This window comes from Cyprinodon tularosa, unplaced genomic scaffold (genome assembly GCF_016077235.1).
Source record: "Cyprinodon tularosa strain WSP-4 unplaced genomic scaffold, ASM1607723v1 ctg132, whole genome shotgun sequence".
NCBI classification, from domain to species: Eukaryota; Metazoa; Chordata; class Actinopteri; order Cyprinodontiformes; family Cyprinodontidae; genus Cyprinodon; species Cyprinodon tularosa.
In genome coordinates, this window is record NW_024038137.1 from 238959 (window position 1) to 266432 (window position 27474).

The following is a 27474-nucleotide window of genomic DNA, read 5'->3' on the forward strand; positions in this document are numbered from 1 at the left end:
AATTGTGATTACACTCGATATTTCTGAATTGATTTTGTTCAATCTATTCCTAATAACAGCAGTTTTATTTGTGAATGTAACAAGACAGTAATAGATGTGGATTATGTGGAGGAACAAACTTAAACTTTTCAGAGTATCCCTAGCTGTGACACATCTAAATGTTTAAATTTTAACTCAAGTAAAAGTGCAAATTTTAAAACCACTTAAATTATGAAAGTAATGCATCAAAAAATGTTAAGCATAGATGCTTTAAACCTTTTACTGGTTACTGCACAACTGCATAGGAGGACAATTTCTCTATAACTGATGGCAACACTGTCAAATTTAACTTTGCATTATCTTAAACAGCTATTTATTTTGGTGCAGTAGAGTCCAACTACAAACTAATTGTCTGAATGAAACTTTTTTTTTAATGGATTTTAATTTTAGATACCCAATGAAAATTAGCTTAAATGACAAAAAACTAACGAGTCTATTCAGCAGAAGTAAAAAATTGTCTGAAAAAGCAATTACTCGACCAAAGTATAGATAGCCAGAATTTCTACTTAAGTTAAGAAAGTATTTGTCCTTTGTTACTTGACACCTCTGATCATAAAACACATTTTGTAGAATAAATAACTGATGGAAACATGATAATGACAGATTGTGGAGGGATGTTACCTATCAGAGCTTCCTTTTGAGGGGTGAAAATTTCTGCCAGGTTATTCTTCATCTCCTCAATTGAAGTGAAATAACAATGCTTCACATTTCACTGCTTCACGTGGTAAATATGTGAATGTTAAAGTTTCCAGAAGCAGAGCAAATGGGGCAGAAACATGTCTATTTGGATTTAGACTAAATAATTTTTTTTAATGCTGGGTAGAAGTAAACATACACTGCAAAAACGATCTAGAAATAAGTAAAACTTTCTTAAATTAAGTGTATTTATCCTTAATTTCAGTAGGTAAATGAGATGATTTGCCAATGGAAAAAGTGTTTTTACTCTTAAAATAAGATATTTAGATAATATGCACTTGAAACAACACAATGAAATTGTGTTTTCTTATTTTTAATGTAAATTGTCTTGTTCCATTGGCAAGATGTCTTTTTTTTACCTCCTCATTTCAAGAACAAATGCACTAATTTTAAGAAAAAATTACTTATCTAGATTTTGTTTTTTTCCAGTGTATCAGCTTATCTTAAACTGGAGGTTATTTTCGGTATAAAAGTGACCTAGTCGCACCTCAAGTTGTTTTTTGTATTGGGTAGGGAGGCTGAATATAAAGTCTATGTTTGTAAAATAGAAGGAAAATGGATGAGGGGAAATCCACAGTAAAGTTGTGTCCTTATTAATGATAAATTGGGAAAAATGCATTAAATGCTGCAGTAAAATCAATCAATCCTGCTTTGAATCTCCAGCTTCATCTGTTATTTTTAAAGTCAAAGATAAGAGCGGTAAGAAAATAACTTGCAATGCTTTGGGAATAAAGCAATAATGACTAAACTTAAAAAAATAATAAAATAGTCCAACACAGTGTTTTTTTTTTTTTATTATCACAATTTAAACGTTTAAACATTTAAACAGCAAGTCAAAGATATATACATATGTTCAGCACCCAAAGAAGATGACCAGCAAGTAGAACAAAACAAAAACCCATCAGAATACATTTTTATTAGGATTTAATGAAATAAATTTAATAAACTAAAAATGTTTTACTGATTAGTAAGTAACAAAAGGCGTGATTTGACCAAGCCCAACAGTTTTAATTTTTACAGAAAATGCAGTTTTTTGTTTACTAATGTAAATGCACTGCAGAGATAAACTGGCATTTAGGATTGAATAACCTGAAAAAAAAATTAAAGGGAATAAAAAAATATACATTTATTTGATTTATTAACAAAAGAATTAACTCTACTGATGTTATGAAAGCAGAGTTTGGTGGAGCTTCTTGATGATCCTTGTAAAAAGGTTCCTTCCTGGACTCATTGAAGCCACAACTTCCTCAATCTGCTGGATCCTAGAGATAGATCACAATGATTAAACATTACAATGTGGTTTTTGGCTGGTTTTGGATGATATACAAGATGCGACCAGGGGTAAATTTACTACAGCAAACTTTTAGGTTCATATTTTATTTTTCTTCCCTAGTTTAAAAAGCCTTAACCAAAAGAATTGCTCATTAGCAGTCCTGCAGAACCCGATCACATGGATTCAACTGGATTCAGCCATTTTATTCAACTTCTAGAGCAGGAACACATTTAAAGACACTGTTGCGAAATATTTTATATCAATTGGAAAAAAAAACACAAAACATTTAATTTTTGCTTTCTTGCATTAGTTTACTAGAGATATTAAAATAACCAGATCCCTAAGATTAACTTGTGAGACGCTGAATACTGTTTTTAGTCTTTCTGCTCAAGAAGTTTGAAACATAATATATATGAAGAAAGTTGTTTAGCAAAGGAAGATAAAATAATCAGATAAAAATAAAAACTAACTGCAGCCACAGACTGATAATCTAAATTTTGCCTTAAATAATCACAGCTATCATATATTTCTTAAATATTGGAGGGACTTTGTCAAGTAATGCCTGTCTATAAACAATATATATAGTTTAACATTTACTAATCCTGACTATTCCCATCTCTGCTCTACTTACGTTGTGCTCCCTATCACGTTTTTAAAGCTCTGCACATGGAAGACGCAGCTCTGGTTGGTCAACGCAGCTTCAAAGATCACCTCAAACTTGGTAAACTTCCTCAGGCTGCTGAAGACAATGTGAACTCTACAAGAAGAAGAAAGAATATAAAATTATGGCATAAAGTTACATTGCATTTTTCGCTGATGTATGATTTACTGGGTTGCATTCAGACAAAGTAAAGTTCTAGTCATCCTCTGTGTAGTAAAGTCCTTACTGGGTCTCTGAGCAGCTGAGATCCAGGATATCAAACCGAAGACTCCCCCACGTCTTCAGGAGACGTATCTCTTCTCCAAAAAGGCGGCAGCGGCCCACCGCCAAGCTGACTTCACGAAGAAGCTGAAGGAAACAAACAAGAGAACTTCAGCTTGAATTTTAAACAAACTAACCAAATAAAAAAATAGTGTGATGAAACTTATTTTCTCTGATTTCAATCATACCAGAACACTGCAAAAAGTCTAAATCTAGATAAGTCATTTTTTCTTCAAATAAGTGCATTTGTTCTTGCATTGAGGAGGTAAAAGATACATTTTGCCAATGGAACAGGACAATTTACACTTAAAATAAGAAAACACAGTTGAATTCTCTTATTTCAAGTGCATATTATCTAAATATCTTATTTTAAGAGTAAAAATACTCATTCCATTGGCAAATCATCTAATTTACCTACTCAAATTAAGGGTGAATACACTTAATTTAAGAAATTTGTACTTATTTCTAGCTCGTTTTTGCAGTGAAGGAGCTAATTATCTCTGTGTTCCTTCCTTGAATAGCTTTAGCTAAGAGAGCTAGCCTTTGTTTAAAGAGTATCTGGAATCTGCAAAAACTAGCATTTTCACACCAACCTGTGGAACATGTTGACTTGTGGGATATTTCTCCACCCAGCAGGACTCTCCCTCAACGTACCCAGAGACTAATTTATGAACAAGGCGGGCGTGACAATATGACTTCTCATCTGGTTGGAAAAAAGTCAATACATTTTTTAAATTAAGTTAGTAAGATGTGCAGAAAATATAGCCAGAGAAGAACCGCCATGCTTGGCAGAACAGCATTAATATTAGCATTATTTGCAGCATTAGCTCAACAAATCCTTTTCTCACCCAGATTAAATTCAAAGCTGATATTTGCCATTTTCTTCTCAGATCTGCTCTTCGCATCATCTCCTTAAACATAAAAAAATAAAAGAACTCAGGGGATGGGAAACACTGATTAATGCTTAAATAAACGAATGCAGTAAAAACAAAGTGACACAGATGGACAATAGGAACACATTTGATAATAAAAGAAAAAGGCTTGGATAGGGGCTGCACAATATTAGGAAAACATGCAATATGTAATAATATTGGTAAATATTACACTAGTGTGTAAAATATAAACTCATATTTGGAAAATATTAGCCAATAATTATTTCATTCCAACAACCCTTTGTGAGATGCATATTACACACACTGCTCACAATTAAACAATGCATTATGCAGATATGGTGAGTCTAGCTTTCTTTACAGTTATCTGAGAGAAAAAAATGTGTTTTTAAAATAATAAGTCAGTTTCAGCTTAACAAAAACAACCTCTCCAGAGCTGTCCAGTAAACAAAGACATCAAGACCGCTGGATCCAAAACGCTGAAATAGAAGCTAATCTTATTTTCTGCCACTGAAAACTTTGCTCTTTTTTTTGTTGAGTTTTGACTTAACAAGAATCGAGCTTCATGATAAGATGACCTTGATCTATTTTTTTTCCCCCTGTTTTTCACTATGATTTTTAAAGGAATCATCTCTTCAAAATGTCCATAAAATGTTTATTTTAAAGTGTAATTTTTCCTTGTCCACCTTTTCCCTTTTGGAGTGAACTGCAAAAGAAGTAAACAGAAAACCACTCCAAAAGGGAAAATACGGAAGAGGATTAGGGCCACTGAAGAAAAAAAACAAACAAAAGTTAACTGATTTTTAAATTTTATTTCGGTTTAACATGGGAAAAAAAGTCAAAATTCCGACTTTTTTCTCAGAATTCTGACTTTTTTCTCAAAATTCTGACTTTTTTTTCTCAGAATTCTGACTTTAATCTCAGAATTCTGACTTTTTTCTCAGAATTCTGACTTTAATCTCAGAATTTTGGATCTTAATGTAGACGGGCACCATGAAGGAAGAGATGTGGAGCACTCAGCTTCACTGACAAAGATGTGAGTTGTTTGAGAGGGCCAGTGACACATGGTGGAACATGACGGAATTAGGCAACTATTTACGTGCCCGAGGAGTCCCCTCATTAATGGAGGAGCAGAAGGTCATTAAAACAGGAAGCTGGTCTCTAAAACAGACATGGCTATGGCTTGATGCTAACATGTTTGTTAGCTGTCAGAATTCTGAGAAAAAAAAATCTGAATTCTGAGAAAAAAGTCAGAATTCTGACTTTTTCCCATATTAAACTGAAATAAAATTAAAAAATTTGTGAACTTTTTTTTTTTTTTGGTGGCCCTAATCCTCTTCTGTAGGAAAATGTTGCAGTAATGTCTGGGTGACATTTTCAGTCGGGCAGCACATCCTTGGCCGTCCCTGTAGTATTTAGTTGACACAAAGACAGCTGCTCATATTCAGGTAGGTTGAAACAGAGTACATACAGCACCAAACTGCCTCTATGTGTTGAAATGATGAAGGAATTACAGCCTGGCGTCCACAAATATGTGGATCATGCACTACATGTTGACTACATAAAGTCCTTTAGTCACTTGGCATTATATGTAGAGGTATAAAGACATAACACAAACATTTGGGTGAATCTCCTGTACTCCTTTCTTCACTAACTTATCAAAAGTGGATATTTTCAAAGTCCAAACTTAAGACTGCAGAGAATCCTGGAGGTGACACTATGGCATAAAAGTGTTTAAACCAATCATGGTTTTATTTTAACTTTTCTTCTTCAAAGCGTTTAAAATAATCCAAGAATCTCACCAGTGTTTTTTTCATACACCAAACGCAGAAACATAGTCTTATAAAGGAACGTGTAGACTGAACCGGTGTCCTTGTTTTCTTCAAGCCTCCATTCATTTATCCTAATAAAATAAAAATAAAAAGACAGGTGAATTTCCAGCATACTCTTGAACAAAAGTTAGAAACTTCCCCAACCAGAGGATAAACTGACATATCCAGCACGTCATTGCGGCTTTGCAGGTCTTTCGCTTCACTTTTAAGTCTATTCAGATCCTTTGACTTCTTCTCGTTCTCAAAAACCAGTTCGGATATTTGTCTGAAACAACAAACCAAACGCATTTTAAGGCATATCACTAAAAAAGAGTTCATCTATACGAAGGTACATGAAAAAGAGAATGTTTTAACTCACCTCTCACTGTCCGCCAACGTTTCAGTGACCTTTGACATTTCTACCATAATACAACAGGTTTAATATTAATTTCATAGAGGTTTAAAGTGACAACTTTAAACCAGATTTACCAAGACTTACCTTCCTGTAGTGATGTTAGACCTGGTTTGTCCTCAGAGCCTTTTCCCTCGACTGCATCAAGTTCTGAATGAAGAGAAGAAACAAGTAAAGTGGAGCAGCTTGTCCCTTTTATGCACTTTTCATCCAAGGGGGGAAAGAAATGTCCTCAGGTGGTTCATGTCATGTCCTTTGCAGAAAGCATATATTGTCATTACAATAAAAACCTGTGCAGTCATTAAATGCATAAAGCAAAGGACCATTCAGAATGCAATAACGACGGATTATGTATTCAAAGTGGTAGGACTTGCATTTTCATGCTTAAACATTAAATATGAAATCGTAATTGTGAGGCTAAGGTATGGTTATAATACTGAGATGGAAAGATATTAGCAATGCCCTAAGATACAAAATGATGCTTCAGGGATAATGGAACACTTGCGAGCAATCCAAAGTCAAACAGGAAGCATCAATCATATGCAGAAAACATTTAAAGGTCATGCTCGGAGAATTTAATAAACACCCAAGAGCTACCGGTCAGACACTAAAGGCTTTACAGCGCATGATGCATGGGGTTGGGCAAGAAGATGATACCAAAGCAGAGGTGGTTTTGACTGGGACATGTTTGGTGAGAACAAAATGGAGGTTTGTATTTTTTCCACAAAGACTTTCATTTTGGCATATGCTTGGTGCAAACAAATGTGATTTGCGTTTAGGTACACTGTTGAACACTTACTGAAATAATTTTAGTAAAGCCTTCCTAAGCCGCTTTATGTCTGGTATTGATTTTTTGTACTGTTGCGGTAGACAAGTTACCCCGCCTCCACTGTGCGCCTACCTGCTTCTAATTCACCGATACATTCGTCCAAACTTCGAATCATCTGATCTGCCTGATTGAGTTTTCCCCTCAACTTCTGCTGTTCCTCCTAAAAAAAGAAAACAAACTGAATACAAAAAATCTTAACCGGTACAGATAAGCTCAAATTTATTTTGCAAAGGGTCTCTCACCAGATTGGCTACAACCAAATTAGCGTAGAGCACCTCCTTCATTTCATGACCCTGTTCTTTGCTATGTTTTCTGAAGAAGTTGTGTCTTTCCTTTAGCTTGGCACCAAAGGACTGGAACTGTTAATAAAAGAAAAATAAGGGAAATTTTTTTTTACATAATCTTGAGGAAAAGTGCAGTTTTCATGGAGTCAATGGAAAATATATATATATAAAAAATAAATGTCACCTCTTTTTCTGTGAATTTCAGCACTTCTTCCCACAGAGATTTATTAACAGTCTTTAAGGGTTTGCCTAAATCCTGCATTTGATACTTAAGCCTAGTACAGGACAAAAACAAAGTGAGCTTTAAATGCATGTTCACATTTGGAGAACAGAAGTGGTAAATATATAGCTTTAAATATCATTTAAAAAAGAGAGAAAAGAAAACAAACATTCAATAAAATGTAAGAAATGTAAGAAAATTATTTTAAAAGAGTACACACCCTTCCACTTTTTCTCTTAGGCTCTGAACATCTTTCTCATAGATCTTCTGTTTCGGATGGTTTATATATTTGTCTTTAAGTGAATCTAATGATGTTTTATCCGTGCTGGAAGAAAGCTATAGGAGCAAAAAGAAAACAGACTCAGCAAAGAGTGAGGGTTTATGACATTAAATCATAAAAACAAAGGAGACATACTCTGCCTGGAAGGACGCTCTGCCGACAGTTATGGATGAAAACATCTATTCTTAAGAGATTGAAGAACTCCAATAATGTAATTGTGCCATCTTCAAGTTTCTGTAATTGATACAAATAAAAATATTAGAACAGGAACTATAGTTTCAAACTTGTTTTAAAACCAAGGTAAAATTAAAATAAAAATACCGTAAGTTTATCGCCGCTGTAGTCTTCAAGCTGGGATTCAAACAGGCTGTGTTTAAACGCTAGAAAATATTGAAAAATGACTGAGGGTAAGTACACGGCAGACAAATAAGAATATTAATCATTTTAAAGTATGGGATCTTAACTGGACTCAGGCGCAATTTCACTTCTGCTGCTGCCTGCGGGACTGCTGTTGGAGGAATCAATGGTCTGAGTATCAATCCCAGAGACGTTGCTCTCAGAGTCAGCTTCGGTCTGAAAGGCCTGTAGGGAGATAAAACAGATAAGAGCATGACTTTGGAGCATTACAAAGTAAATTATTCAGGAACTATGAAATTCCATTTTCACTCATCACTGACTAATTTCAAATTATGTTATCTTATGTTAGAGGTTTAACTTGATATGCATGAAGTCAAAAACCCTCACTACCATCTCTACTGGAAGAAATCTTAGAAGAGAAAATATTAAGAAGCATTTTTAGAAGTCTTTTAATATCTGTTGTAAATAAACCTAAGGAATATAAACATAATTTACAATCACATCTATTTTTTTCTCCTTTATTTGATCAAAGATGTTTTCACCTATTCTTCATTGGACCTTTTCTATGGGTTAAAAGATCTAAGGTCACAACTGAAAATATTGATCACCATTTTGCTTTAAACACTGCATTACAGATGCTTATTTATAATTGAAATGGAAAAGCTACAAATGATCTAGATAACCATTTCAAGAAAACACAGGACACAACTTGAGTTAATTGCTGACATACCGTTTCAGATAACTCTGTGGACATCTTTTGTCTCTTCTCATCCTCCTTATAGTCTTCACTTTCAAGCAGGGACCTCTTTTGTCTCTGGCTGCTGACCATAAAATCTTCCATAACAACATCCTGCTCTAAAGGCTGTGACCTGAAGACTGGATTGGAAGTGCTGTCCTTTGTAGGAGTATTTTCAAGATTTGTGGTGTCAATCATTTCAGAAAAATCTTCACAGTCAAGCAGCTCTTCATCCTGAATACAGATGTTATCCTCTCCACTCAGCTGATTGGTGGCATTGATGGTGAATGTCTTTGTAGGTTCTCTATCAGAAGCAGACTTCTTTACCTGATCTGCACGTTTTCTTTTGGGAAGCTTTGGTTTAAAACCTCCCACTGAAAGTCTTGACATTAGCTGTTTTGTCTTTAAGCTAGAAAGAGTCATACTGGGTGCAACAAAGGGCTGTTCTGCTGTTGTAGGCTTTTCAGCTTCAGCATCATTCATATAGTTTCTTGAACCCACTTCAACCTCTGGCTCTACTGGTGATGAGGTTTTGCATTTTGAGTTTTCGTCCAGATGAGGCAACGGAGCTGTGCAAGTTTCCATACCATCTTCATCAGGAGCTGTATTTATGAAGTGGCTCAAACGCCTGATATTTGACTTGATATCAGCTAAACTCTTTCGTCTAGACGTCTGTGAAGGTTGTGGACTCTGATCTGCAGTACTAGGTGAGCTCTCCATTGCCTGTTGTACGCATGTTTGAGCTTGTTCTTTTACATCCTCTAGCTCATCTGACTTGGATGCCTCTAGTGCTCCGTTGTTCTCCAAAGTCAAATCTGATTCCTTGAAAGATTTTGAAAGAGGGTCTTGTTTTGAAGACATACTTTGAGGTGGAACATCTGTTGCTGATACCAGACGTTCCATAGGATCCTCAATCATGCCAATACAGGCACCGATTTTCTCAGTCTCAGTTTTATTTGGTGATTTGCCTGCATTACCTGATACCAAGCTTGGGGATTCCTTTTCAGTGTCATGTTCTTCTGTTTTAGGGCAAGAATTGGATTCTGGACATGATGATGCATCTCCTTTAGTATCATCCTGGGCACAGCTTGTCAGAAAGACAGAGCTGTTTAATGCAGCGTGCTCATTGTGGGCCGAGGAAGGTGGGTTTGAATCCAGACCACAACTCTCACTTTCTGTCTCCTTCACAGAAGAGGTATCATTAATGTTCTCTCGCATGGAGGTAATAGGTTGGTCTGACATAAGTGGATCTAATGATTGATCGCTGACAGCATCTGCATTCAGGTAGTGGGTCAGATTCATGGTTGGAACATTTTTGAGGTACTCTAAGGTTTTTTCTGTAGATTTTGGAAAAATGTCAATACTGGGTTGAGACTCTGGGTTTTGATTCTTTAAAATGCTTTTGGTGCCTCTTCTGGTCTTGTCTACTAGGGTATGGTTTATTGCCTCTGCGTTGGCCAGGGAGGAGTCCAAAATCTGGGTCGATTTTTGGTCAGAATCAGTGACGCTGCTTACAGCGTAGCTTTGGGTCACATCCTTTGTAGCATCGCTTGATACGAGCTTTGTCAGATTCTCTTTAGCAGGTGGAAGCTCATTTGAACTTGAAAGGACTTTAAAAGTCCGACTTTTTGCCACATCCTTTTTTGCATCATCTACCCTAAACCTTACATTTTCCTCACTGTCAGTAGGTAATAGGTCAACCTTTTGATGTGGAAGATTTAAACCATGTGCAATGGTCACAGTGTGACTCCCAGTCATGTCCATGTTGGCATCATCCATTGAGAACCTCACAGTTTTCTCTCCACTAGCAGGCAACAGGTTCTCGTTTTGGTGGAACAGTATTTTTAAATCTGTAGAAGCTTCTACTGCAAGACTTCTCATCACATCAATTTCTGCTTTATTTGCATTAAATCTTACGGTTTTCTCTCCAAAGGAGGGCGCCACATTTGGAAGCGAGTGAAATTGTACATCACAGCTAAGGTTGACTGTGTGACATTGAGTGATGTCCATGCAGCCATCAGTGGCAGCAAATCTTACAGTTTTCTCTCCACTGTCTTTAGAATCAAACTCAACCTGAGGGAAGAGCATATACAGACAGAAACCATTCAACTTTAGTAAAATAGGTACTGGCTTTTTAAGAAGAACACTTAAATGGACTTGTGGCTAAAATCATGTGTTTAATCTCACCTTATTTCTTTGCATCATCGTCTTTAAAGAGGTCTTCATTAGAGTGTCTGTAGTTAAAGATGGAAAAAACATGTATTAAAATACCTCCTTTGAGAAATGATAACATTAACACTTTCAAGGTTTATATTTACTGTAGTGGCCCGAGTATAAGACAATGTTTTTTTCATTAAAAACAATGTGAAAATGTGGAGTCGTCTTGTAATTGGGGCCTAACCAATTACACAGTCTGGGGTCGCTACATGAAAGCAACAGCACAGAGCGCCATTTTTTTGAAAAGCAAGTGATCTCACTTTGGCCATCTTTCTATCACAACAGAGAAGAAGTGACAATGGTGCTACAAATGACGAGTCCCTGCCCAGAACAGAGTAGATTAAAAATCAGACAAGTTTGCAGACATTTTAGGCGGAGTTACAACAGCGAATTTAAAATAACAGTGGTCAACCCAGGGGAGGCATCAAACAACAGTCAGTCAGAAAAGAAATACTATGTTACAGAGTACATTGTCAGGAGATGGCACGATCAAAAAGACAGAAAAATGCAAACAGCAGAAGAAAACCTAAGCAAAAATTGCAGAGCTACAGGGTGAGAATAAGAGTGACAGTGAGGCATTGGATGCCTGTGAGTAAAAGCCTCATCTAGGCTTTTGATAAATTCCGTGAGAAAAGTTCAGATTGCATTTGAGTTGAAGTGTTGCAAGATTTCAATTCAATGTGTTATTACTGTTTTTTTTTTAAAAACATGTCATGGTTCAATTGGACAAATCTTTTAATGCAATATCATTTCAAAATTTGTTTTTTTTGGTCTTTTTGTTTTGTTCCTCAAAAGTGGTCCTGGAAAGAGGGGGTGTTCTTATAATCAGAGTTGTCCTATATTCGGGTTAGTACGGTACTTGTCTTTTGAATTATCTCACACCTTTTCACATAACTAACCCTTACCAAAGAGGCATTTTGAAAAAAATTTTAACTATTACTTTACAACCTTTTCAACAAGTGATGATCAAATAGTGAATCTTAAACTGTGAACATGTTTGTCATTACATTACCCGCAGAGTTTGATGCTCTGGAAGCTTCCTCATGCTGCTGATGCTTTATTGTTTCCATCTTCCCACTGACAGTTTGATGCATTTCTCCAGTGGGTGAAATGGCCTGAAGGGCTGCCCGTTTTATTGGCATTTCTACTACTTGGCCAGTCTGATCTCGCGCCACATTCATGCCCGCTTCAGCTCCAAAAATACAACCCGTCTTGGCTTCAGTCATATCCATGTCATCTTCCTGATAAACCGTCCATCCATCAGATGTCTCTGCAGTACCACAGGTTTTTCTTGCAACAACAGCATCACTGTTTTTTACTGTTGTCAAACTTGTGAAAACGTCATCTTCTGCAGGTTCAAAATTGTGAGAGGATGACAATTTTTTGGGGGACAGATCTTCTTGTCTCATAACGGAAGGGACTAAATCTGAAGCTAGAGTAGTTGTCAGGCACCGAGTCATATCCATTTCGGCGTCATCTGCAGCAAACATCACAGTCTTCTCCCCACACATGGGTGACACGCCAACATTTTGGTGAGAATCCAGTCTGATAGCAGTATCGATGTATACAGTATGACTCTGTGTTACATCCAAACAGGAATTGTTAGCAGAGAGTCCCATTTTCCTTTTTCTGTAGTCATCTACTGTCACAACTTTGTCCTGTGGAGAAGTAATATCAGTTAGAGAAGAAAAGTATATCAGATTACAAAAATTACCTTCTTTTAGTAGTCAGGTATTTAGATATTTTCCAATAAAGATTTAGAATATTGCTATAACTCACATTTATTTCTATTAATTTACTTGTGGAAAAAAACTTCCAGCATTAAATGTGAGAAAAAAAATATATAATGCAGATTTTCTTATCTAAGAACAAAAAAATAAAGTTACAGCTATAAAACAGAAAGGTTAAAAAAGCATCAAAGTTGGAACTGAATCAAAATGATTAGATAATCACATTTAGATAAGGCTAGGAAGCCAACAATTTTTAAAAAACAATTCAGAAGCACATAATTGATGCATGTTATTACCGTCCATATCTTTCCATGCATCAATCTTGTTTTATTTTTTTCTATTACAGTAACAATAAAGTGATACTTTATTATAAAGATTATTTAAACCAATATCATTGCTTGGATTAAGAAAATAAACTAATAAAAAAACTATTTAATCTCACCTGATCCCTTTTTAGCTGCATCTTCAAAGACAGCCTTGATTGAGTTTTCATTCCTGGGGAAGAAAAATATTTACAATAAGGTCAATAAATCTAATCAATTTGATCCATTTATACAATTAAATTTACAACAGGAGATCATGCTTTTTCTAGTATAAAGTAAGAATAAACACCAATGACTACATTTTAAATCATCTAAAGCTAATAAAGGCTTACTGAAATAACATTTCTGTTATTTTATGTTTAAAATTACTTGGAGGCTTTTGCTTACAGTTTATGCTAAAGAGCATTTCAATCTGAAAAACTCACATGAAGAGAAAAGACAATTAGAAGAAATGTATTGATAAAATGACTTGGTCTTTGGCGCTCAGACCTCGGCAGGAGACATAGTGCTTAGTTTTGATAGATATGCATGAACAGGAGCAAAGAATAGGGCTGTACCCCCCCAAGGCCTGAAACTGGTGGTGGAGTGGAGATAGATGAAGTTGGTCAGTCTGTAGACTGCTGGTTAGAGAGACGGTCTGCTGAGCTTTATGGGTTGATCCTGTGGACTGCGTGAGCTGATACTAGAGCTTCACTCAGGGACCTGGAAGATGGAAGTCCAGTTGGATAACACAGGTTGAGAGAAACTGTCCATGATGAGCAAGCATGGAGCGACAGTGGAGAGGAAAAAAAATCCCCATAGGGAAGAAACCTCTGGCAAAACCAGGATCAACATGGCGGTCTTCAGCCGGACTGGTTGAAATGAAACGCAGAATGCAGAAAGAGTCCTGGAGTAATGAACTCTGATAAAGTTTTATCTACAATGATGGAGGAGGGGCTGGAGGTGGGTTGAAACGGGGTCATCTGAATGATGTCACAGCACAACCAGGCAGCAGACATGTTGCGGATCGGAGGCTTTTTAAGATGAGCTTTGGATGTCGATTGGCTTTCGTGGAGATGTAGTTCAAAGCTGATTGGCTGTGTCATAGGTGGATGTAGGGGAGCAGTCTCTTCAGTTGAACTTGCATCTAGGCTTCATAAACTGTAAGCATAAACCTCCAAGTAATTTTCAACTGTAAGCTAAAGAGTAAGTGTTGCTATTCTGGTTGTGTGGAGCTTAAAGTAGAACAGCAGCATCCCTCCCCAACCTGTTACAGTGTACTGTACCCTAGTTGGCTAAACAGTGGCTAAGTCATTTTAACCCATTTAATTTGACTAAAGCAGGTTAAATCTAAATGTATTCAATCAATTTCAGCAATTTGTACAATATTTGATGGCTTGAGAAACACTGTAAATCTATGTGGTGCATAGGGAAGAGCAGGTGCCTGGTATATGGAGATTTGGAGACCGACATGAGGAATAATTCCAAGCCTCAGTATCATAGCTGCATTATGTCCTCCTGTTTGCCTTAAGTGTCCATTTTCTGTCCAATTATTGTTGAAGCTCCAAAATACTGATAAACTAAAAATGTTTATAGAGTTACAACATGACAAAACAAAATATTTAAGGTTATGTTTAAGAATTTCCTACATCTCAACTTGATTGTTCCAAAAATACCAAGCAAACATAAACTTTAAACATTGCACCATGTTGCAACAATCAGTTTATCAAGTTTAGGTATTTTTCCTAAATCATTACCTTTTTACCTTTCATTTCTGTATTTTATTGCATCAAGAAAATAAACAAAAAATAAGCAATATTTACCTTTATGATCAGATGTTTGTGGTCCTTTGTTTTTCTGCTGGCCTAAAGCAAAGACTTCTTTCTTTTGACTAAACTGAAGAGAATCATCTGGGTCACTGACTCCTATAATGCGCCCTGTTTGAACCTCAGTCATTTCCATGCTTGTATCTGCTCCTATAATACGCCCTGTTTGAACCTCAGTCATTTCCATGCTTGTATTGGCTCCCATAATCCGCCCTGTTTGAACCTCAGTCATTTCCATGCTTGTATCTGCTCCAATAATCCGCCCCGTTTGAACCTCAGTCATTTCCATACTTGTATTGGCTCCCATAATACGCCCCGTTTGAACCTCAGTCATTTCCATGCTTGTATCTGCTCCCATAATACGCCCTGTTTGAACCTCAGTCATTTCCATTCTTGTATCTGCTCCAATAATCCGCCCTGTTTGAACCTCAGTCATTTCCATGCTTGTATCTGCTCCAATAATCCGCCCTGTTTGAACCTCAGTCATTTCCATGCTTGTATCTGCTCCAATAATCCGCCCTGTTTGAACCTCAGTCATTTCCATGCTTGTATCTGCTCCAATAATCCGCCCTGTTTGAACCTCAGTCATTTCCATGCTTGTATCTGCTCCTATAATACGCCCTGTTTGAACCTCAGTCATTTCCATGCTTGTATTGGCTCCCATAATACGCCCTGTTTGAACCTCAGTCATTTCCATGCTTGTATCTGCTCCAATAATGCGCCCCGTTTGAACCTCAGTCATTTCCATGCTTGTATCTGCTCCAATAATGCGCCCCGTTTGAACCTCAGTCATTTCCATGCTTGTATTGGCTCCTATAATACGCCCCGTTTGAACCTCAGTCATTTCCATGCTTGTATCTGCTCCTATAATGCGCCCTGTTTGAACCTCAGTCATTTCCATGCTTGCATCTGCTCCCATAATATGCCCTGTTTGAACCTCAGTCATTTCCATACTTATGTCACAACTAGGACTGATCACCGACAGCGCCTCTCTGCGACTTCTGTTTCTACTCAGAGAGCAGTTCTCTTCATCATCATCATTCTTTAGCATTTTGTGCTGTGACAGGAAGTGATCTTTGCTGATAGTTTGTTCGGAGGTTGGAGCAGTGTTTGGTTGGATTGTGGGATTCTGAGGATTTCTACCAGAGTCGATAGTTTTGGAACGACTTGGAGTAAACTTAGGAAAATGTGAATCCCGGCAATATGCTGGTGTTTGTGTATTGGCTGATAAGCTGCTGTTGATGTTTCCAGTGTGACTTTGAGTGATGTGCATAAGCTCATCTGTTTTCTCCCCGCGGTCACTTTTTACAGCTGAGGTAACCTGAAAAGCAAATGAACCGAGATATCGACTTAACATACACTTACATCAAAATTATAAAATCTTAACAGTTTTTCAAAAATCTCTCACATTTTGTTTACATTTTTTAATTTTTTTTATTTCTTAACTTAACTACAAGTTTGCTTGTTTGTGTGTAGCACCTTATCACCAAAACAAATTCCTCACAAGTGAAAACTCTGCTTGCTAACTAAGCTTTTTCGGATTTCAAATGAAAACTCAGAAACTCACCGTATAGTTTTCCTGAGGGATAGAAACTAAAGGTACAGATTTCACAGCTGAAAGAAAAGAAAAAAACATTTTTGACATTGTTAAGCCGCTCATTATTACATTTATAATTACATAGATTAATCTAGCCATTTCCATAAATGCACTTTTTAAATATAAATCAACCAACTCATTGTGGAGCTCCTACATGAGTCATACCTCCTCTAAGGAGGTTATGTTTTTAGGGGAGCTTACCTCTGCTAAAGTCTATATGCTTACTATTAACCTATAGTAATAATCCCTGTATTTATTTCTGCTATATAAACAAATAAGCAATTCTAAGTTCATCCAACCATATTTACTCTATTCTCAGCCACACTGGTGATAAGCATACAAAAAATGAACATAGGTCTAAGTACTGTAAGCAACATCAAGTCTAGTTAGAGCCAGAGAAGCTACAGACAACTTCATAAGTTGAAATTGTTCCTACCTTTTACAGAGTTTGAATCCAAGCTGGTATGGTCCTGTTGCTTCGTCATTTCTCTGGCTTGTGATGCTGTTCTTTCAGAGTTTTTGTACATCTCTTGAGATGGAAAGAGACACTGGAAAGGATCATCGTCATCCAAGGGAGTATGACCGGTCTGGGCTTCTGTCATGTCCATGCACGCATCATCCTCTGGATGGAGAGCACTACCACGAAAGGCTTCTCCGATACTCCTTCTACCGTTTAGAGATTTGGGGACCTGATTTTCTTTGTCAACATCTGAGTTTTGCGTTTCACTCGTAGATGAGGATGATTTTTTTGTCTCAGAGGATGGTTTTATCCCGGTGAGAACGTCGTTGGTTGTGCAGGAACTTGGTTTGGCGAGACTTAAGAGGAAGTTTTTAAAGTCAGGATCCATAAAAGGCACTGTAGTGGAAAGGGTTCTCTTTTCCATACTGGAATGTGCCTTTTTATCAATCAGTAAAGGTGATGACTTATTTGCTGCTTGTACAGAGTGACTGGGAGGTATGTCTGTGATCAAATCAATGACTTTCCCCTCTCCAAAAAGCTCTGCATTGCTGCTGATGTGTGTGGTGTGATTGTGAGTGATGTCCATGAGGCCATCCTCTGCAGAAAACACGAATGTTTTCTCTCCGAAGTCACCCCCACTGTCAGCATGGACCTAGTGAAAGAAAATACTGTCAGTAAATAATAAATACAGTTTTAACACACACAAAAAATGAATAAGTATTAAATAATAAAAGGTGAATTTTAATGGAAAAAAGTTTAGTCTCTCTGTTCAATAGTTTGGTTGGTTTTAAAATTAAATACAGTGGAATCCGCTTATAGTGGTCACGGATTTAGTAATCAACCGCTTATAGTGATCAAAAGGCTAGGGACAGAATCATTTCTATACAAATGCTGTTTAAATAATTTGTTTATAGTAATCCAGAAATCCGCTTATGGTTTTTTGCCCTTTTATGAATGTGAACATGTGTAAAAATAATTAAAGGGGAACGCCATTTTTTTTTTTTTTACATTGGGTCCTTGATTTTACATTATTACATCATGTTCTACTCACCCATATGAGTTTTGTATCATTTGGAGCTGTTCCGAAGATATTCCATTAGGTTATATCCAAGTAACGTCTTCCTATGGGCAACGACTTGAAGGCACAAATTAAACTGTTCATAATTTATCATTTATGGTACGCCAGCATTCATAACATGTAGGCGAATCACTGTCCCCCAGACATCTGCGTTATATTTTTCATATTTATATTTTTTTGAAACAAAGCATCACGTGTATGACGTCATCTGCGTGGGACTGGCGTTGTAACAGGCAGTCCGGGCCACAGCCGGCTACGCTCTACCCCTTCTATTCATTCGGCTAGCAAATCTGAATCGTTCAATTCCATTTCCAGGGTGTGATCATCAGTGGTAGTAGCACTAGACATCTTCCAGGCATGTGAGTAAAACTAGCAGCAGTTCAGCAGACAGGATCAATAAACTGTAGCCGGCGCGTGCGGATGACGTCATACACGCGTCGCTTTGTTTAAAAAATAAATAAATATAAAAAATATAATAGCGGATGTCTGGGAGACAGTGATTCGCCTACATCTTATGAATGCTAGCGTACCATAAATGATGAATTATAAACAGTTTAGTTTGTGCCTTCAAGTCGTTTGCCCATAGGAAGACGTTACTTGGATATAACCTAACGGAATAGTTCAGAACGGCTCCAAATGACACTAAACTTATATGGGCAATATTGATGTAATAACGTAAAATCAAGGGCCCAATGTAAAAAAAAAAAAAAACGGCATTCCCCTTTAAAAAGTGGATCGAAAGTGATGACAGCACTCCAGTGTCAGAGCCAATGATGGATGACGACATCATCGCGGAGGTACAAGAGAGCTTTGGTGCGGGTACCAGTGCTGTGCTCAGCGAGGAGGGGGAGGATGTGAAGGCTGTTGTCTCTTCCAGAGCTGATATGAGGAATGCAATTTGCATTTTAAAGACTGGTCTCCTGCATGTTGGTTTTAAAAACTTTGACCTTTTACATCATTTTGAAAAAGAAGTGAACTTGGTGTTGGACAACACTCTGATCCAGGGAACCATGAATAAATATGTTAAGTGATTTTTAAGGCGGCGCAGCAGATCCGCAATACAAAACAGACGTGGCTACCTTTAATTTTCTGTAGCCTATGCAGTTATCTTCTGCGTTGTTGTTCTATGAAACTATTTGTTTCAAACTTCAGACTGGTTAAAAAAATGCACCGACAGAACCAGGCTACCAGAGTTATGTCTGCGCACAGCGCAGTATACTGTAATTAAACCTGCATGGTACTGTAATAAAATTCAGTAAATGCGGAAGCTATCCGTTTAATTTCATCTTTCTCATTGAAAAACCACACAAATGGCGTTTAAATTATATTCTGCATAAAAAATAAGTGAGATAACGGTAAGTTTGGATATAGTAATCAACTGCTTAGTGATCAAATTGGCTCTGGACCAACGTGACCACTATAAGCAGATTCCACTGTACCAAACCCACGTTTATTTCATATTCATAGACTATCTAATTTCCAGAAAATTCATCATTATATTCATCTATTTTGTCAGATACTCGAGTTTCTTTAAGAAAAGTGGCGATTAAAGAAAAAAAAAAGGTCAAATCAGGCAGATGACTGTATCAACTCATATTTAGACTAGTAAACTCTTTAAAACAAATAAGAAAATAAAACCCTTAATGTAACCGAAACTATAACTGTTAGAAGTTACCATTTACTGACTTATTGGGTTCCTATTTTCTTACAGTGCATTATGAATGGATTACAGAAAAACCTTTGGATTATTCATTTTTGGAATGTTCTTAAAGCTTTCTAAAACAGGTTCAAAGATATACGAACTACTAAAGTGGCTGAAAAAGCAGCATTCAAACTCTACACCTACCATTAATCTTTGCTGGGAAGCATGTAGCGGAGCATTCAGCAGGCTTTCTATACCTATAATCAGAGAGTGGAATTAGAGAGAAAAAAAACCCCAGAAAAAAAAAAACAAATATAGCAATCTTCCTACCTATTATCTGTGGGCTTATTTCTTTAGCTGCCATCACCTGAGCCCTTAATAAAGACAACAAAACAAATAGTGAAGCTTACACAGAATGGTAGTAAATAAACTGAACTTCATGAAACTGAACCACTTACCTGTCATGTGTTTTTGTAGTGGCTGTAAAATGATATAGAAAATATTCTTAGCATTGTTAAAATGAAAAAAATCTAATAATGTATACGGTACTGCATACCTGTTCCCAATAGTAGAGGGGAGTCCGCTTTTGATACATTCTTGGCATCTCTATTAAAAAAGTTAATTAATTAAAATAGTATATAAGGTAAGAATTATGAATTCTACATAAAATAAAGTGGGAGTTTAGACTCACTCAGAAAACAAAAGAACATCATCAGCTGGAGCAAAACTGACTCTTCTTGAAATCCTCTTTTCCACCGGTTTTGCGCTTTCCACCTTAATGGGGAGAGAGGAACAAAAAAAAGAGCAACGCCTAAATATTAAGTAATTAAATAAATCAAAACTCTACTATGAACATTTTTATAATTATTTTACCGCTTTAAAAAAAAAAAGGGAAAAAAATGCAGATGAAACATTTGCTGGTCAGTCCATTTACCTTATTCTCCTGTTGCTCCAAGTCCTGGAACACGGATGATTTCCGTGGTGCTTTTAAAATCTGAAATTTTTAATTTAAGTAATTGATGTTCTGTTCAAAAACATTTTCACATCGTAATTGGAGGAGAGTTCGACATGGAAGATTAAAATAAGAATGATAAAACAGGGAAGAATGGATTCATGATTAATAAAAGGTGAAATGGTTGATGTGGCGGAAAAGTTACTGGATTAATAGATGGACAGATTGAGTAATGTAAGGTAGACAGATACATGAGAAAGAGAATACAAATACACAATCATAATCCATTTCTATGTTGTTGATAAGATGCTTTAAACTTTCACATATTAAAAACTATGATCCAAGAAATATGCATACTTTCTGTTAACCATTTTAAACACTTACAGAAGAAATGCGTCGCCTGGAGGATCCGCTGCCTCCACTGTACCACAAAATACAAACAATAATTAGGCCAATTTTTTATTACTTGGGTATATATTCATTAATGCAGCAAAGGTAGTCAAAATGATGTTAAAAAAAAAACATTTTTCGTAATTTTTCCTTAAATGCCCACTGGAACAGTACAGTATTATGTAGAGCAACATGCACTTCAATGCAGGGCTAACTTTCAATTGCTGCATACAGTAAATACAACATATGGAAAACAATCTGCAGTTACATCATGGCAACATTTTTTCAATTGAAACCCTATAGTAACGGATAAAAAATTATCTAATTTTAAATCCTTTTGATTAATGCTTCGCTGTAAAGCTTCTAATTTTCACCTTTATAAAAAGCTAAACGACTGACACCTGCCTTGTTGCAATAATAGATCTTACTTGCAGCAAGGAGTTTAACAGAGCATTATCTCCCCAGATGACGCCAGAGTTGAACTAATACAAAAGAATGCATTACCTTTATTCTTTCTCCTATTGGACTCCAGGTACAAGATCATAGTTTCAATAAACCCTTTCCTCCCTCTGTTATACTGATGTGTCCATTGCCCATAAATACTACAAGCCGCATCTCAAAGTTATCTTAATCAGCTAATACACAAAATGACATTATTCTACTGGTTTAAAAACACTATATTATAGCTTTACTAGTCAATTAATACAAAATATAAAATATCTTAACGCTTTTCCCACCAATTTGAAGGTGAATCCCACACCATTTACCAATCATCCCTATCACATATTTTACTCACACATTCCTTCCTGGATCCAAAGGTTCCATCTTCACCTGTAAGGAAACAGTGAACCATAATCAGATCATAGATCATAACATCTGGAGGATTTCCAGAATCCTCCAGATGTTAGTGGACTGATAATCCAATTTCTAGGGCATCCCCAGTATGTTACAGCAGTATATATGTCTGTCAACCTGGAGAACTAGACATTAATTTATTTTATTCATAAAAAGCATAATATGGAAGACAGCAGCAGTTTCTCCACTTTCTAAATTACTGGATTTCACATCATTTAAAGAATCCAGACTGACAAGTTATAATGACAATACTGTCACACTTAGATTGTATTATTCTGCACTTGACAAGTACAATGAGAAAAGAAAAAAAATATTGCTGTATAACAAAAGTTCTTGTATCAAGAAAACCTATATTTAAAAAATACACAACCGTTCCTGAACAGCATTTATAGTGATTCCATAAAAACACAAATAAGCACTAAGGTTTATTTACCAACCAAATATCAGCTTCATATTTCAAAGTAATCAGTATTCACAAAAAGCATCGTAATAGCCCTTTAGCAAACTGGGGTAATTAAATATAAAACATCGCAAAAACAATGTCAGATTTACAAAAGAAGAAAGCATCATCCTGCTACCAATACTGAGACAGATTTGGTGTTACTAGCCTTATTGCTAGCCAAGTTATCGATAAATCCCCTATCAAACATGTTTTAAGTCACGTACCTTATGTGTCTTAAACCAGTTTCTTCGATCTACACAAGATATATCTCTGTTGCTCTACGTTAGAAATCAAAAACAAGTTTTATAAGACATTTGTTTTAGGGCAATGCGCCAGTCTCAAACCGAACGCTAACGTCTTTTTTTGAATTTAGCCGCCTTCGCGCATGCGCAACGGCTGAGGCGCATTTATGTTTCTTAACCTACAAAGTTTATCTAAAAATATATAATAATAATAAATAATTACGTATCCACAAACATACACCAACCAACAGTAAAAAAAAAAAAAAAAAAAAGAGATTGAGAGTTTTGTTTACGTCGGAAACCGTTAACAGACCGGAAGAGTTTAAAAGGGGGCGGAAGCTTGCCAACCACCATAAAAAAAAGAAGAAGAAGAAGAAAAAGGGCGGAACTTATTTTGAAATTCGGGACTGTTGATGAAACTCGTTCTCTGATTTTCCTTACAGGTAACATTTTATACTATAACATTTGTATATTATTGAAAGTGTGTGTGTGCTCTGATAACATTGTAGGATAAGGCTGTACCTTCCATAATATAAGATCGCTGAAAGGTGAATAAATACAGCAAATGTTACACTAAAGTCTGGCAGTTTTTACGGTTTAAGCGAGTTACAGTTGATCGTGAACGGATAAAAATATGCAGATTGAAAATGATAAATTATTTATAGTCTGAGCCGAAGTGCCGGAGGGTAGATAATGGTAATGAAATAACATCTTTTTTGAACCACTGTCTTTCTTCACGTTTTTGTTCACTCAATTCCTTTTATTTGTTTTTAATAAAACTTAAATGTAAATAATAATAATAATATATCAATTTATTTAGAATGCTATCTTAACAAAATATGAAGAAATATTTCGAATTTACAACGATAAATTATTTAAAACGATGCATGCATAATCTAAAAACACTGCTGTTGTCATGATACTAAAAATATCAACTCGATACTCGATACCATTTTCGATACCATAGGGATAAAAAAAGACCACAACATTTTTACAGAAATAATTTAATTAATACATAAAATACAAATAAATATAATAAACAATAAGAACAATAGTTTGAGGCTGTATGCTGTGCACAATATTAAGCAAGCATTGATAAAAACTAACAAAATAAACTTAAAGTTTTCCTTCCTTTGTTATGCTTTGCACACATAACAATGACACTAGCCAAACCAGTTAAAAAACAAAATAAATTCTCAGCAGCTGCACCTGTTACAAAAAATTCTGAAACTGAAAAGTGCACAAAAATATTTAATCACACAGTGTTCAGAAAGTACATTTTCCTCTATTCTGCACACTAGATGAATGACTTTACGTGCCACTGGGGGTATCACTGTATCGATACTTTAGAGAATGAGTATCATATCCAGGTACAACATTTTATTATCAATACTTTTTTGCGTATCGATACTTTTGGCAACCCTACACTGCTGATTGTTGATCAGTAATAGTATTAGTCTTAATTTCATCCTTATCAGGGTGGATCCATCCACCCACCTGCTCCAAATGCTCACAACAAATTGGACCATTTTTATTATTTACTTCTCCTTTTCTCCTTATAAAAATGGCATCCATCTCCTGGGTTGTCAGCTTTAAGGAAGTGACTAAAGTATTGTGATATTTCTCGCGATTCTTATGAACTCAACAAAAATGATTACAAGACTGAAATAGTCATAAACACATTTAAATAGCATAGGGCTGAAAAATTTTAATCCGATGAATCATGATTAATTGATTTAAATAATCTTCAACTAATTTAGTAATCAAATAATTGTTAGCTGGAGTATAGAGACTATAAAACATGCCTTTAGCTGACAGAGGAACCCACTTAGAGCAGTAATAATATCAATAATATTATAAAAGAAATGTTTATAAACCTTTTGCATTTCAGAAATTTTTTTTTATCATCTGTCTATATGCTCTATCCAGAACTCAAGTGGAAAAGTTTGTTTTCACCTGGTTTAATTTAGAAAAAAAATCTTCTTTAAGGAACCTATCCAGTTATTAATCGCTTAATTTAAAAAATGATTGACCGAACAATCAATTTGCAAAATAATTGTTAGTTGCAGCCCTAAAATAACATTTGGTGAGGAAAGAGTCAAATGGTAAGACGCCTGTATCCATAAAGTACTTTATTATCATCCCCAAAGCCCTCAAAATGATTTGCACGCCACTTAGGGGTGTCACAATAATTCAGTTTGCCAGACAATAAATTGTCCCACAAACTATTGCAATAAACAATAATATTGTTGTTTGGATAGCCTTAACATATGCAAGGTATTTTAGTATCTGTCCATTCTTACTAGGTAGAGTCAAAATGTGAAATTCAGGCTATTTAACTATATCAGTGGTCAGCATCTCTATAGATATTAAGAGAACTTCCCCGTCTTTGAGTGTCTTTGTATTTTGCTTGTGGATAAATTAAAACTTCCATCGATGGTGGACTGTTTGGAGGACAGAGGACAGAGATTAACTACAGGTTTTGTTTTCCCTGCTGGAAAAACTGCATCTGTTAATGTTTCAGGTGCAGATGCATATTTGGTGTCCTGGTATGTTTAGTTGCTAGAGCAATTTTTTTAATAACTAACGTTAAATACCTGCTTGCATAGGTTAATTGGTTTACAGCAGTTTGAATCCAAGGGGCTTCCATACTGCATCCCTCTTGTTTGGCTTTGAAGTTAATTACATCTTTTTTTTTCTTTTCTAAAACTCCACTACAGTTTCTCAGTCAACTCGATCTCCTGCTTATCTTTGAGGTACATAACATTTGCATACTTTTCCAATACCGGAGTTGTTTTTGCTTTAATGTTATCATCATTAATGCTGGATTTATTTAAGAGATGGTTATATATTCCTTTCTACAAGTAATTATATTATGTGTGAATGGATGTATGTTCATTCCAAAAAGCAAGTTGAAAGTATTATACAGTCAGAAATGGAAACCAAAGAAGCAGCAAATCGTGTTAACAGGACAAAATCCATCATGAATACAAATATGTAACTTTAAGGGTTCAAACAGGCTGTATTTTTTTATACAATCAATAGATTTCAAAATATATATTATAGCAGGAAAGATCCAGATATTGATATAGGATTTGCTTATATTTAGGTAAAGTTAAGGACTTAGAATTCAAAATATGAATACAAATCTCAAACTATTATTACATTGTTGTCCTAAATAGGATAATGGCAAATATTGTTTTTAGTTTTTTTTTTTTTTTAAGCCATATCTACAGTAAATAATCTATTTCTCTCTTCATACAGGTTTTGTTTTTTTTATTGTTTGGAACTGTGTGGGGATGTCCTCAAAAATTCCAAGAGGTGAATTTTTTATTAACTTTTTTTAATGTTATTCCGATAATGTAAATAATTTAAATTAGATTTTTTTTTTAACAAACTGTTATTCATATCTATATTTCCAGGTTTAAATTTACCAGCAGAGGCTAAAACTGCTCAGAAAACAGAAATGAATCTCAGAAATTCAAAGGAAAATGTTCCAAGGTAAAAATAAATAAATAAATATGTATGTGTGTATGTGTCTATGTGTATGGATGGATGGATGGATGGATGGATGGATAGATAGATAGATAGATAGAATGATTGATTGTTTTTGCTCTAGGTTCCAAATTTTCAAGTTTCCAAACTAAGTTTCATTTATGCATCAGAGTTATTGAAATCTATTGTCTTTTAGGAAACATGTTGTTTCTAAGGCTCACAAAGGGTAAGTCATGCATCATATTGATGTAACATTGTGGTTCTGCAGGCTCTGGCCCATTTTGGTTCTGTGTCTGATGCTTTTTATCCCATTCATATGTAGGATTTCAACCAGAAACGGGCAACAAATAGAGCTAAAGGAGCAAAATCTAAACTTGGTGGCTACAAATGAAGACCTGCAGAAACACTTGTCAGAGAAGGAGGTAAAAGAACTAGTGTCAAAAGAAAATGAACTATTCATTCACTCGTTTCTAATAAATGTCTGATATATATTTTTTTTATATCAAAGCAAAGGGTTGCTGAGTTAGAGTTACAACTCGGTGAGCTTCAAAAGGAGAATGCAGAGTTTCAGAAAAACCTACAGGACTGTCATTCTCTCTTAGTTTCTGCCAAAATAGACCCAGGTGAAAAAGTGGACTAACTGTTTAAACCATATCTCACTTATTGTGATGTTACTTGTTTAATTAACCACCGATTTAATCCTTTAGTTTTAGGGGAAAGGGTCGAAGATGCAGCAAGGCAGAAAGATACTGAAAGAAAAGAGGTTACGGTATGTGTTGCATTCCGCTTGCACTTGATAATGTTGCTATAAAAAACTCACAAACATGAGCACAAGACACCAACAACCTGATCACAATGGAAAGTAGAAACATGCTCTTACTAATTTGGTGCATTACTGCATATTTCAGAGTCTTTCAACCGATCTCCTGAGGGAACTTAAGGCCTTTGGGGACGTTGCATCGGAACAGCTCACTCAGCTACAGGCAAGTCATTTTCCTCTCACTTTTATGGTCCTGTTGCAGCTTTTCTGCTTTGTGTGTCTGAATCTTCGTCATATCTTTAGGAAATCCAAGACACAACGGAGAAGATCATGAAAGAGCGTGAACTTATCAAGCGAGAGAGGGAGAACTTCTCTGAGGAGGCTGCTGAATTTGAGAGAGCCCTAAAAGAAGCAGAGGCACTCCTGTTGTAGAATGACGAAAACAATCTTTGCTTTACCAAATTTTTTTTTTTTTACATTGATTTTTTTTCCATAAGATGTAATGTTTAAATAAAATCATAATAATTATACTATAATTCCTCCTTATTTCAGACAAATACACAGCAGGGTCCTAAATATAACAGAATCCAATCATAATCTTTTTTTTTTTTTTTTTTTTTTTAAGATAGTTTGACTTCCCCAAATCTTCAGCCTTTTACACCTATTTAGTATTATCAAAACTTTTAAACAGTAAATGGTGAAGTTGTGCTACTTAATCAGACCATTACAAATTGATA

General features: G+C 35.7%; 3 protein-coding genes across 4 annotated transcripts; 1 reads left to right on the forward strand and 2 right to left on the reverse strand.

Moving 5' to 3' along the window:
* Window positions 1–1524: 1524 nt before the first annotated feature.
* Window positions 1525–10612, reverse strand: knl1 (kinetochore scaffold 1). Of its 2 annotated transcripts, none has more exons than XM_038277527.1 (17): window positions 8744–10612; window positions 8121–8238; window positions 7978–8036; window positions 7792–7890; window positions 7597–7712; window positions 7341–7431; window positions 7115–7231; window positions 6945–7032; window positions 6131–6193; window positions 6011–6050; window positions 5813–5917; window positions 5623–5723; window positions 3779–3838; window positions 3524–3633; window positions 2896–3017; window positions 2640–2765; window positions 1525–1997 (listed from the first exon to the last, which is right to left on the reverse strand). In XM_038277527.1, the coding sequence occupies exons 1-17, from the start codon at window positions 10526–10528 to the stop codon at window positions 1901–1903; spliced, it is 3297 nt and encodes a 1098-aa protein (XP_038133455.1). In that variant the 5' UTR covers window positions 10529–10612; the 3' UTR covers window positions 1525–1900. The 2 variants fall into 2 exon arrangements, with proteins under 2 accessions (XP_038133455.1, XP_038133454.1); XM_038277526.1 differs by having other exon boundaries at window positions 3779–3841.
* LOC119778374 lies at window positions 10537–22638 on the reverse strand. The gene is made up of 17 exons (XM_038277566.1): window positions 22465–22638; window positions 21740–21774; window positions 20938–20974; window positions 20536–20595; window positions 20293–20375; window positions 20158–20207; window positions 20060–20081; window positions 19932–19975; window positions 19806–19858; window positions 16858–17533; window positions 16392–16438; window positions 14822–16145; window positions 13139–13191; window positions 11979–12624; window positions 10937–10983; window positions 10624–10822; window positions 10537–10553 (listed from the first exon to the last, which is right to left on the reverse strand). Exons 2-17 carry the CDS (start codon window positions 21766–21768, stop codon window positions 10537–10539), a joined length of 3387 nt encoding a protein of 1128 aa, XP_038133494.1. The 5' UTR covers window positions 21769–21774; window positions 22465–22638.
* A 213-nt stretch (window positions 22639–22851) lies between these two features.
* Window positions 22852–27267, forward strand: knstrn (kinetochore localized astrin (SPAG5) binding protein). Its single transcript, XM_038277562.1, has 9 exons — window positions 22852–22925; window positions 25747–25803; window positions 25905–25983; window positions 26174–26203; window positions 26300–26399; window positions 26486–26600; window positions 26685–26746; window positions 26886–26960; window positions 27041–27267. The coding sequence occupies exons 2-9, from the start codon at window positions 25782–25784 to the stop codon at window positions 27167–27169; spliced, it is 612 nt and encodes a 203-aa protein (XP_038133490.1). The 5' UTR covers window positions 22852–22925; window positions 25747–25781; the 3' UTR covers window positions 27170–27267.
* Window positions 27268–27474: the final 207 nt, after the last annotated feature.